Source organism: Myotis daubentonii, chromosome 4 (assembly GCF_963259705.1).
Source record: "Myotis daubentonii chromosome 4, mMyoDau2.1, whole genome shotgun sequence".
NCBI classification, from domain to species: Eukaryota; Metazoa; Chordata; class Mammalia; order Chiroptera; family Vespertilionidae; genus Myotis; species Myotis daubentonii.
Window position 1 is genome coordinate 2,565,634 of NC_081843.1, and position 11,990 is coordinate 2,577,623.

General features: G+C 48.6%; 1 protein-coding gene across 2 annotated transcripts; it reads right to left on the bottom strand.

The window, feature by feature from the left end:
* Positions 1 to 2,870: 2,870 nt before the first annotated feature.
* Positions 2,871 to 4,506, bottom strand: LOC132232614 (protein N-lysine methyltransferase METTL21D-like). 2 transcript variants are annotated; one of them, XM_059691971.1, is made up of 2 exons: positions 4,128 to 4,506; positions 2,871 to 4,043 (listed from the first exon to the last, which is right to left on the bottom strand). In XM_059691971.1, the coding sequence occupies exons 1-2, from the start codon at positions 4,491 to 4,493 to the stop codon at positions 3,909 to 3,911; spliced, it is 501 nt and encodes a 166-aa protein (XP_059547954.1). In that variant the 5' UTR covers positions 4,494 to 4,506; the 3' UTR covers positions 2,871 to 3,908. The 2 variants fall into 2 exon arrangements, with proteins under 2 accessions (XP_059547954.1, XP_059547953.1); XM_059691970.1 differs by having other exon boundaries at positions 2,871 to 4,506.
* Positions 4,507 to 11,990: the final 7,484 nt, after the last annotated feature.

Below are 11,990 nucleotides of genomic sequence, written 5' to 3' on the forward strand. Positions count from 1 at the left end.
AAAATCGTGTTTGTAATGAAGCTGTTATACCATTTGGGTAGGCCATTAGCTCAAGAATATCATGAGAGAAGGTTTGGTAACAGTGGGTTATAGCTTCTTTAAATTTTTGTCTATCTTTCACCCTGGCCGGTGTGGATATGTGGCTAGCCTGTCGGCCTGAGCACCAAAGAGTCGCAGGTTCAATTCCCAGTCAAGGGCATGTACCTGGGTTGCGGGTTCACTCCCTGACCCCAGAAGGGGTGAAGAGGTGAGTGGGGGAGGCAACCAGTCCATGTTTCTGTCTCACATATCTCTCTCTCTCTCTCTCTCTCTCTCTCTCTCTCTCTCTCTCTCTCTCTCTCTCTCTCTCTCTCTCTCTCTCTCTCTCTCTCTCTCTCTCTCTCTCTCTCTCTCTCTCTCTCTCTCTCTCTCTCTCTCTCTCTCTCTCTCTTTCTCTCTCCCTTCCACTCTCTGAAAAGCAATGGGGGAAAAATATCCTCTGGTGAGGATTAACAATAAAAAATGTGTATGTTAAGTTTACTCCACACCCACCCTATTTCAAAAAGCATTGAGGTGCCTTAAAATGTACAAACAAGAGGTTGTAACACGTTCTTACACGTGCAAAGCACACTGCAGGCCAAGGAGTGACATGGAAGCCTGACAGGTTGTTCCCTGGTGTTCACGCCCAGAGCCTTCATCCCCCTGCAGGTCAGTGCGTCACCCCACCTGGCTCAGAACCATCCGGACAGGGAGGCCGGGCTCCTCAGCCCGTGTCACAGGCAGGGCACTCACAGGAGCTTAGAGACCTTCCCCAGCGCAGAGAGGCGGCGGGTCTAAGTGTTCACCTTCCGCCCAGCGCTGGTTTCCGATGCCAGGACTCAGCGGGGCGACCCGGGAAGGAGGGGCGGCTCAGGAACTCTGCTCTGACCTGAGGGCCAGCCCCGGTGCTGTTTGGGGCTCCTGACGCCCCTGCCAGCGCTGAGGCCACCCTCCCCACTCCCCACACCGGTCTACCTGAGCGGCTTCCCCTGAGCAGTCACTGGGGCCTTTTTCAGGACAGAAGCGCAGCGGGTTCCAGGTCCCTGGGGGCTAATGCTGGGCCTGCGGGCTCGGAGTGGACGCTGGGATCCTGTGTTGTTACCCAAGTGCCAGGCCAGACCTCGGGGCTTGTTCTCGGATCCAGACAGAGAAGTAACTGGGGGACAGGCGGTGAGAGGGGGCAGTGGGGCCCCCGCGCGCCAGGGGAGAGGGCAGTAGGGCCCCCGCGGTCAGGGGAGGGGGCAGTGGGGCCCCCGCGCGCCAGGGGAGGGGGCAGTAGGGCCCCGCGCACCCGGGTGGCGCCCTGTGACGCTCCCTCTGCACCTGGTGCCAGTCCCGCCAGCCTCCAGGCCTCAGGGGGCAGGGAGGGGGCCGCTGCACAGGCTTTCCCAGCGCAGGTGTCATAGGAAACAAAGCAACCGGCTTGCAGGGAGGAGTCGGGAGCTGCGGGGGTCCGAATGGCAGCCAGCCTTTCCTGGCTGAGGGGCGCTGGGTTCCTGGCTCCCGAGTCCCTGTCCCTCCAGCACCGCCCTCTGCCTGGCAGGAGGGGCCGAGCCCGAGGAGGGGCGTGTCCCATTCACCGAGCGATTGTGTATGTGTGTGTGTGTGTATGTGTGTGTGTGTGCGTGTGTGTGCGCGCGCGTATGTGCGTATGTTTGCGTGTGTGCATGTGTGCGTGCATGTATGTGTGCGCGTGCATGTGCATGTGTGTGCACTCGTGCGTGTGTGTGTTAAGACAAATCATGAACCAAAGGCCATAATTATAAGGAATGATGCTTTGGTCTCAATAAAATAAAAACCCTTCTAATAACAGGGGTGTCTATGCCCTGAGTGGATTGGACGTGTGGGGGAGGCACGGGGGAGGGGGTCCTCCCAGCCCCGCATCAGCCCCCAGACAGGCTGGTGCCCATGGTGCCCGCCTGCCAGGGGCACCGCTAGCTCCTCAGCTCCACTGGCTGGTAGATGCTCGGCTGCTCCCAGCGCCTCCGGATGAGGGAGGCCCCTTGCGGTGCCGGCCCAGAAGTGGGCGCCTGTCGCCATCGGGGTGGCCAGTGGCGATGGTGGCGCCTGTGACGGTGCCGCCTGGTCTGGGCGCTGCCTGTTGGCACAGCGGCTGCCTCTGGCGCTGGTGCCCAGCCGGAAGCCGCTCTGGACTTTTAGTTCCTTTTCCCTCTAGCCTGAATGAGCATCAGCAGGGCAGCCCCCCTGGGAACATGGCCTCCTTCTGCCCCTTCCCCTCTGCTCCTCCTGGCTTGGGCGGTAAATGCTTCCGGACTTTGGGAAGGCGCTGTCTCATAGATCGCTTTGGGGGAGGCGGGCAGCCTGCTTGCGTCTCATCTGTGCTGTGTGTAGACAGTTGCTATTTCCATGTCTCCCAGTCCACAAGTCTCTTGTTTCCACAACATGCAACTTACTGTTGAGCCCATCAACAGGCATAAGGTTTTGGATTTTATGTTTTTTACACACATATTCTTCCATTTCTTTCATTTTTGTTTATTTTTATGTTTGTTATAAACACCTGAATATACTTTTTAAATGCTGGGGTGGTCAACTCTGTACTTTCTGTGTCGGTTTCTACTATTTTCTCTTTTTTTTTTTTTTTTTTTTTTTTTTTTTTTAATTATTTATTTTATCTTTATTATTTTTTAAATCCTCAACTGAGGATATTTTTTCCATTGATTTCAAAGAGAGTGGAAGGGAGGTAGGATGAGGAGAGAAAAACATTGACATGAGAGAGATACATTGATTGGTTGTCTCCTATTGGGGCTGGGGAAGTATGTGTCCTTGACTGGGAATTGAACCCACAACCTTTCAGTCTGCGGACCAACACTCAAACCACTGAACAAATCGGCCAGGGCAAGAACATTTATTTTAACACATAAAATGTGCCCCCTAGCACCAATGCCTATAAGGACCAGAATTCTATAGTTTATTATTACTCTTTAGAACTGTTGAGATTTAAGTTCTTGACAGATCAGTTTGTGAGCAGATGATTATCATAACATAAAGACTACACAGAATCAAAACCATTTGCTAAATGTATATAGGATTACATTTGCAGTTATTTAAAAATGTCTCTGTTTTGTAAACAAGTAAACATCAGTGATTTTTAGCCACTTTTTCCTGGAAGATATATATGAGAAAAGTGAACGAGCCTGAAAATGGGCTTTTTATTTTCACTCCAACCCCCCTCATTCTAATCTCATGATTTCTTAACTTTCATTCTTACTAACTCACTACAGGATAATTTCTAACTCATGTAGAGATGTATGGTGGAGGAAAAGAATAAAACTTTGGCCAATGTAACTATACAAAATATGTTGGGACTTTTTTTAACGTAAAAGAACATTTACTAGTAAGTAGTAAAGCTATCTTAAAAGCAACAAAGTGGAAGATACATGATAAAAACCACTGCATAATTATGTTAAAATGAAAACCTTTTAAATTTACCTATCTTGAAGACAAACTAAAACTTACTGATTTGAATTTAAACTTTATTATATAGCAATATATATTTCTCTTTAGAAACTGGATCAATTTATCTAATTCCAGGAAATAAGCTAAGTCAACCATGAAGCTTCACTGTTTATTTTTGGCAGACTTTAGGCTAACCTTAATACCTATTTTTATTTGAGGAGTGACTAATACACAATGTTTCTTTTAAGCAGAACTTGATACTGAGCTAAAAGTAAACTAAGTTGGATTTCAGGACCATTAGCTGGCAGACCGGCAGTCATTTTCGGTTTTGCAGGCGGCCCATGATGGTTGTTGTCTATTATCAGATCTCTAAAGACACGCTGGAAAAATCTGTGAACACAATCTTCCCATGCTCCATTCACATCTTTAGCTTACCCAGGTTGCTGGAGGCTTGGGTAAGATGACTAAAGATTTCACGATGGAAATTTCTCAAAATATTTTTTCTCGATTTCTGGATTTTTCCCCATTGTTCGCTGTTCGTAACAACATATAATACAAGTCTCAGATCCACTGAGATCTTTTAGAGTTTTCAACAGCGGCTCCAAAGACTCTTCGTAGTATATGCAGTCGGCCATCAGTATGTAGTCTGGCGGAGAAGGAAAGTCTTCTATTTCTTCCCCCCATTTCAGTACCTTGGCTTGAACAGAACCAGTGACAAGATGCTTGTTCATATTAATATTCATCTTCAGCAAGTCTTGCAATTCCTCAAGATCGGTGACTACAACATCTGCCCCAAGGGTCGCGGCCATGAGCCCCACGGCCCCGGTGCCGGCGCCCAGCTCCAGCACCGACCGCCGGCGCAGCGCGTGGGCCCCGTCGCCGGCGAACCCGGGCGTCTCCAGGTATTTAGAAAGAACAATGGCAGCGTCCCACACCACGCAGCCCACGCCACCGGAGCCATACTGCTGCAGTCGTAACGCCGTGCCATCTCTCTTCTCCAAAACTCGCACAAAGTTTCCCAACGGGTCCTCTGCTGAGGACTCCAGAGCAGCCTCCATGGCTGCCCGGCAACAGAATTCTACTATTTTCTCTTGATGATCAATCACACGTTTGCTTCTTCGGGTCTTGTATTTTGCTTGGGTGCTGGACGCCACGCTGTTCATCCTGAGGTAGCCATATGCTGATAGGGTTCAGTAGATATAGTGCTTCATTTGGCAACAACTTATTAAATTTCAGACAGACTTGGTCCGTCCAAGGCTTGCTTTTAAAATAAGTCCAGGTGCATCGAGAGCAGCCATGACCGATTCTGAGTTCTCTACGGGGTGACCAATCTTCAGTGAGTCTCTGTGCCCTGGTGGCCAGCGAGGAGGGCTTCCCATGCCCGTGCGAGCTGCAGCCTCACAGGAGAGGCTCGGTTGTCAGTCATGTCCGTCCATGCCTCTTGGGATCCCATCCAGGTACGTGCAGCTTGGTGTTCAACCAGAGAATCAAGAAGAATCTTCATGACATTTCGGAGACTCCTTTTCTGCTTAAAACCCTCCTCTCTGGTACTCACCCCTGCAAACTCCAGCCATCTCGCCATTACCACTCCTACTCCCTGCCTCCAGTATTGTTGTTTTTTTAAAACTGATTTTAGAGAGAGAGGAAGGGAGAAAAAGAAACACCAATGCACTACCTCCCACACTCCCATACCGGGGACCACGGCTGAAAACCGCACGTGCCCTGACCAGGAGTGGGACTGGGCCTTCTGATGCACAGGACGATGCCAGCCCCTGAGCCATGTGGGCCTGGCTCCTCCAGGCTCGGAAAGCTGTGCTCCTGGCCACAGCAGGTCTGCTTCTGCCCACGCCCCTTCCTGAGGCCTCGCCTGACAAGAGCGTCCTGGCAGCTCCAAGTGGAGCCCAGGCTCTTGTGGGGCAGGGCCTGAGCCCAACAGCGCAGAGCTGGCTTCTGGCCCCACCACCTCCCGGCTGTGCGGCTTCAGGCAGAGAATAGAGACTCAGTCTTCCCTGTCAGATGAGGACGACGCTCCCTCTGGGTGGCTGGGAGGACTTAGTGAGGCGGTGCCTTTGGCTGCTGCCCAGCGTGCGATCAGCACTCTCCTGTCTCCCTTCTTAGACCTGTCCTTCCTTCGAGGCCAATAGATCCAGAGGTTAGCAAATAGTCTCCTTTCAGCAGAATGCACTCTCCTATTGGGGTCCAAATGGCCACTGCCCCTGATTCCAGCTCCCACACCCCTGCTGGCTCCATCCTCAGGACAGTGCTGACCTTGCCTCTCTGGTCCTCACACCCTGGTCCTCTGCCAACACCGTCCCTGCCTCAGCTCGGCCAGCACCACACTCACCAGCCAGCCCACTGCTCGGCTTCCTGTCCCCTCTCGTCCAGTCCCACCTCCACGCTGTGACCAGCCGACCTTTCTCAGTTAGGACCGGATCCTGTCACTTGGCGTGTGTCAGAGCTGCCCACGTGCCTCCCCATGCAGTCCCTGCGGTCTGCACAGCATGGACCCTGGCAGCGCATTTCTCCCCCCGCCCATGTCCTAGCACAGCACCCACCCAGCTGGGAGACTGGAGAGTAATTAAAAGATGTGTCAGGGATGAGCCTGAGCCGTCACCGGTTTGGCTCAGTGGATAGAGCGTTTGCTTGCGGACTCAAGGGTCCCAGGTTCGATTCTGGTCAAGGGCATGCACCTTAGTTGCGGGCACATCCCCAGAAGGGGGTGTGCAGGAGGCAACTGATCAATGTTACTCTCTCATCAATGTTTCTAATTCTCTATCCCTCTTCCTTCCTCTCTGTAAAAAAGTCAATAAAATATATATATATTTTTTTTTTTAAAAAAAAGGACTGAGACTGCGCCTGGACTGTGGAGCCTAAATAAAATGGAGACTTAAGTTGACAGTAATGTATCAATATTTGTTCATAACTGTAACGATTCTGTAGCAAACCAGAAAGAGGAGAAATTAAAAGTAAAATAAGAGAAACCTATTGCATCAACCTGGAAACCTGGAGGACTTGGGTGATTTCCTAGTAAAAATACACATTAATAAAACAGAACGTAAAATGAAGACACTACAAACAGACCAATTAGCTACCTGGACAAAGCTGTGTCCTCTCCCCCTTCCTCTGCTCTCACCCCCTCATACCTACAGGACACAGAGCACCAGGGAGACCTCTGTTCTCCCAGGGTGTGGTGGGGGTGGAGGGTATAAGCTGACCAGCCTCTGGGTTTCACCTAATACACGCCTGTGGCAGCGATGGAGGTGTGGCAGCAATCGGGCGGTATAGCCTTCTCAAGGGCCCTTGAGGAAGAGAGAAAACAGGCTCTACCCACAAACACACTGCACTTTCACTCTCACTCCATTTCTATTCCTTTAGAAAATGTATTTTCTGAGAGGCTTTTATACCAAAGTTGTCACAAACAGGTCTTCCGAGTCTTAAACAACTCAATCCAAGAGGTGCCCGCTGATTTACACGTGCTATCATTTAAAAAATAAAAAAGGGGGAATTTGCCGGAAGCCAGTCCATCCTTGCTGCTTGACACAGTTGCTGCAGGGAAGAAACATCTGCACAACATATGTTTCAAGGGACCTGGGGTATATGGCATACTGTTCTTAATATGTTTGCTCCCCTACTTAGCACTATGTGTTTTAACCAATGTCACCTCTCCGAGAAAGGTTGTTTCCCCAGGTGGGGATTTTTCCCTGGAGTTAGGGATTAACAGGACTAAGGAAGGGAATAGATCAGTAAAACCCCTTAACTAAGTGCCAGGCAGGTAGTTAATCACTTTAACTACGAACAATCACGCTTAAGCTACATAATCTTTACTTAGGATAATCTCCTTCAGTTACTTCCTTGTAGTTTAACAGAACAATGGAGTAGTGACCTTGGAATGGAGATAACAAACACCCTAACCTTTGGAATAGAATGGATAGGATTAAAATCAAATGGTATAAATACAGATGTAACAGGAGAATAAAGAGAGAACCTCGCTATGCTGATGGACTGAACGTTGCCACAGTGTCCTTCATTCTTTGCCGACTCCGTCCACACCTTTGGGAACCCCTGGACCTGTTGGGGTTGGACCCCAACACAAAGTGTCTTCTGCAACACAGAAGTTCAGTAGTGAGATTTCTCCAAGTTTACTTTATGTACATGGATATTTCCTTAAAGAGAGGTCAGTGTGTGAAATGCGATGTGTGGTTGGCCATTTCTGTGAAGTCAGAGGCACAGAGGGCAGAGCAAGCCTGTATTAGTGCTACTGTCACAGTTCCTGGAGTTTTCGCACCTTTATCTTCAACTCAGGGGCAGGAAACAAAGGCAACACGGACTTCACACCCACAATGACCACAGGAATCTGCAAAACCAAGTTCTTACAGGAGCTAAAGGTCAGGGACATGGGCAACCAGAAGGGAGGCTGGCAGCTCACCAGGAGCAGGTGCCCATGTCTGGGGCAGCCCCCTTCTCCACCTGCCAAGAACCAGCACCACCGCAGCCTGCCCCCCAGTCCTGCTGTTTTAAGCCACGGCTTTGGTATGGGTTGTTACTCAGTAGCAGGTAACTGGAACTGTAGCTTTAGTAGTTAAGGAAGCAATAAGAAATATTTTACTGGCTGACACATTACCTGATTATATTGTGCATATTAGCTCAGCTGAAGAGAGATGGCAAAATATCATAATCATGAATGCCTAGGATTGATGAGTATCATTTACCATATGTTGAGTAACCATAAACTATGATATTATCTTTAAACTAGAACAAAGTGATACTTATCTAATAAACCTTTTGAAATTTTTGTAAAACTCAACATTGCTACAAATATAATCTCAGTAGACACACTATCTTTTATAGTATAAGAGTAATTGCCCTCAGCTGTAATACCCTCAAATGAGGTCTGAAACAGATAGAGAAGCCATAAAAAGAAGTAAAGCAAGAAAAAAATGTATACTGATAATTTTACATAGACAATAAAGAATCCTTAGTTGTAAAAATATAATCTATACTAATGAAAGGGTAATATGTTAATTAGACCAGGTGGACTGGACATCTTCCAGTTGTCCTGCCTTCCTTCCGGACAAAGCCACAGGTGGTGAGGGCTGAGGCAGAGGTGGTTAGGGGTGATTAGGCCTACAGGGGAGGGCAGTTAGGGGCAATCAGGCTGGCAGGGGAGGGCAGTTATGGTTGACTAGGCAGGCAGGTGAGCGGTTAGGAGCCAGGGGTCCCGGATTGCAAGAGGGATGTTCAACGCAGGGATTGAGCCTAAACCAGCAGTTGGACATTCCCCAAGGGGTCCCGGATTGGAGAGGGTGCAGACCAGGCTGAGGGATCCCCCACCCCCGTGTACAAATTTTGTGCACTGGGCCTCTAGTGAAATAATAAAACCGTTGGTCAGTCACAATGTCAAAACTATCCTCTTCATCCAAAAATCAATAAATGCTCCTAACTTTTCTTTCTTTTTTTTTTTTTTCCTCTTAACTTGGACAATTCTTTTAGTGGGATTCTACGACTGTGTGGGATTTGTTCATATACTCCTTTGCATATTGATTTGGGAAATAGTTATTAATCATTTATTACTGTGCAAGACATTGTGTTAGATGCTGGTGAATAGGATGTGGTTTTTGTCCACACAATTAAGATTGGTGGGTAATTGAAATGTGGACACACTGTTACCGAAGAGTGTGACTGATGACAGGACAGTACACTATAGTAATATGATTTTGTTGATTCTTCTTAAAAGTTTCTTTAGCTCCACTGGGGAATAGGGGAGGCTAGGGGACTGTCTAGGGCGGGGGGATAAAATGGACACATATGTAATACCCTTTGTAATACTTTAAGCAATAAAAAAATAAAAATTAAAAAAAAAAGTTTCTTTAGCTCAATAGATTCCAGGCTGTGACTGTTAAAACATTGCTGTTTATTTTCTAAATCAAGCATGTCAAACTTGCAGCCCACAACGAGTATTTTTGCAGCCCGGCCAATATAACGGTATGTAAGAAACATTTTAATAAAAATATCATCATGTAATTTTTACAATATCCTGTTATACATGATTAACAAGCTACAACGTTTGCTAATGACTGATTATTAGAATCGTGTTGCATTCATATCCCTTATGTGCCTTACACGCATGCACACCATTTCTCTCCACTAATACTAGCAGCGAATATTTTAGCAGCTGATGGCCACATCATTAGTCTTGGACTGACTTATTTGGTGTGCAGAACAGAAAATATTTTGCTTTCGGAGAACAAGAAAAGTAGGTTTATTTGTGTGACGCTTATTAATTTGTGCAGTTATTCAGCATCTGGTAAGTTAATGTTCAAGACAAAATATTAATTTTTATTAAAATGTTCTGTTATTTTATGTTAACAAGGACTCATTTATTTCAGCCCTTTGTATTCAGCATGTCTCTATCAGAATAAACCTATGTTTCTATGGAAATTAAAGCTTTTGTTTGTTTGTGGCCACATAAACTTACACCTTGTTTATTTGGCCCGTGTTAGCCTTTGAGTGTGACATGCTTGGTCTAAATAGTTCACTTTTGCTGGGCCTGCTCGGCCTTGACCCCTCACTCCCTGTGCCATTGGCCTTGCACCACATCAGAGGAGGACCCTTACGTTACACTGAGTCCTATGCTGCTGACCCACAAAAGAGGACACACGAGAAACACTATGCACTGCCTTTCCTTTAGGGCTTCAAGCTGATGCCTAGTGCACTCTTTGAAAGGAAGAGTATCTTCAGAGAGCACCATGAAGACCCTTCTTCTTTTTTAAAAAAATATATATTGATTGATTTCAGAGAGGAAGGAAGAGGGAGAGTGATAGGAGTATGAGAGAGAATCATTGATCGGCTGTCTCCTGCATGTCCCCTACTGGGGACCAAACCCACAACCTGGGCATGTGCCCTTGACTGGAATTGAATCCAGGACCCTTCAGTCCTCAGGCCGAGGCTTTATCCACTGAACCAAACCAGCTAGGGCTGAAGATGCTTCTTAACAACACAGAAGTAATTCCAATTGTCTACAGTCTGCTTTTCCGCACGCGGGTTTAGATCTATGGCTGGACTTCGACCTGCCTTACTCACCTTTGTAGACCCTGTGAGCACATAATACATGTTTGCTGAATGATTCACTGAAGAAAAATGACCATTCAAGATCATTACTATGTTCCAGTTGTGTGTGTGTGTGTGTGTGTGTGTGTGTGTGTAAATCTGGGCATGTTCAATCAAAACTTTGATTTTTTTTCAAAATATATTTTTATTGAGAGAGTGGAAGGAAGAGGGAGAGAGAGAGAGAGATAGAAACACCAGTGATGAGAGAGTCCCCTGACTATAGAATCGAACTGTGACCCCCTGGTTCATGAGTTGATGCTCAAACACTGAGGAACACTGGCCTGGCCAAATCTTTGATTTTTAAACCACTTTAGCAAACTGCCAAAAAAGAAAAACAAAGAAAATAAAAAAATAAAGACAGAAAGCAGGTCAAGTATGGTGCCCAGCTGTTTTTTTTTTTACTCTTTTACATGTGAAAGATATTTTGAAGCATTATCTCAAGAAAATAGTTTTTCATTTATTATTCATAAACTTCATTATAGTCTATGTGTCAGGCACAATTTAGTACAAAAACAAACTAAATTATTAACCTATTTTGTGAAATGAAACCTAAACCAATTTGCATTGTTTCAATAAGCCCTTGTTACTAGAGTGCCAAACAGATATTAAACAATTAACAAAACATTATCAAAAATGTATTTCCTTTTAGATGACAGATAATCATTGCAATGACTGGAAAGTGATTTTCTAGCAAAGAAGCGGCCCGAGAAGAAAGCTGATCGCCCGAGGAATAAGCTGGGGAAGTGCCAGCTAGGACCCCGGAGGGCTGAGTTGACCCTGAGCCCCGGCCTCCTGGTCCAGCCGGAGGCTCCTCCCGACCCCTGGTCGCTCTACACCAGCCACAACTTGGGGAGGAGGGCGGCAGCCCCTCCCCCGCTCACCCCTCCGGGTCGGTCACTCCTCCCGCCTCCCTCCTTCCTTCCCTCCCTCCCTCCCAGCGCCGGTCCGGGTCCGCCTCGCGCACAGCTGCCCGGCCCGCACCTCCTCGGGAGGGCGCCGCGGCTGCAGATGGGGCGGAGGAGCGCTTGCCTCTGCTGTCCGCCCCCCACTCGGGACACGTCACCCCCACCGCCCCGCCGCGCTTACCGGAAAGCAGCCCGCGAGGGAAGATCGCAGTGCCCTTCCCACCCGCGGGCCCAGGGGGGAGGGGGGCTGTCCGGGGGGGGGGGGCGGGAGGGAGAGGGGCGCTGTGTGGGGGGGGAGAGGGGCGCTGTCCGGGGGGCGGGGTGGAGAGGCGCTGTCCGGGGTGGGGAGGGAGGGAGGGGCGCTGTCCCGGGTGGGGGGGGGGGGCAGGGGCGCTGTCCTGGGAGAAGAGGGTGGCGGTGTGGGGGCGCCCACTGCCTGCGCTGCGGGCTTGGTGCGTGTGAGTGCGCGCGCCACCCCTCTGACCTGGGTGTGGGGGCCCGACGGGCCTCGGGGAGCCGCCTGGCGGAGTCAGTGCGGATGCG

What these genes read in the sequence shown, in the direction of transcription:
- LOC132232614 (XM_059691970.1), bottom strand. Translation starts at nt 4,493, where the DNA reads ATGGAGGCTGCTCTGGAGTCCTCAGCAGAGGACCCGTTGGGAAACTTT.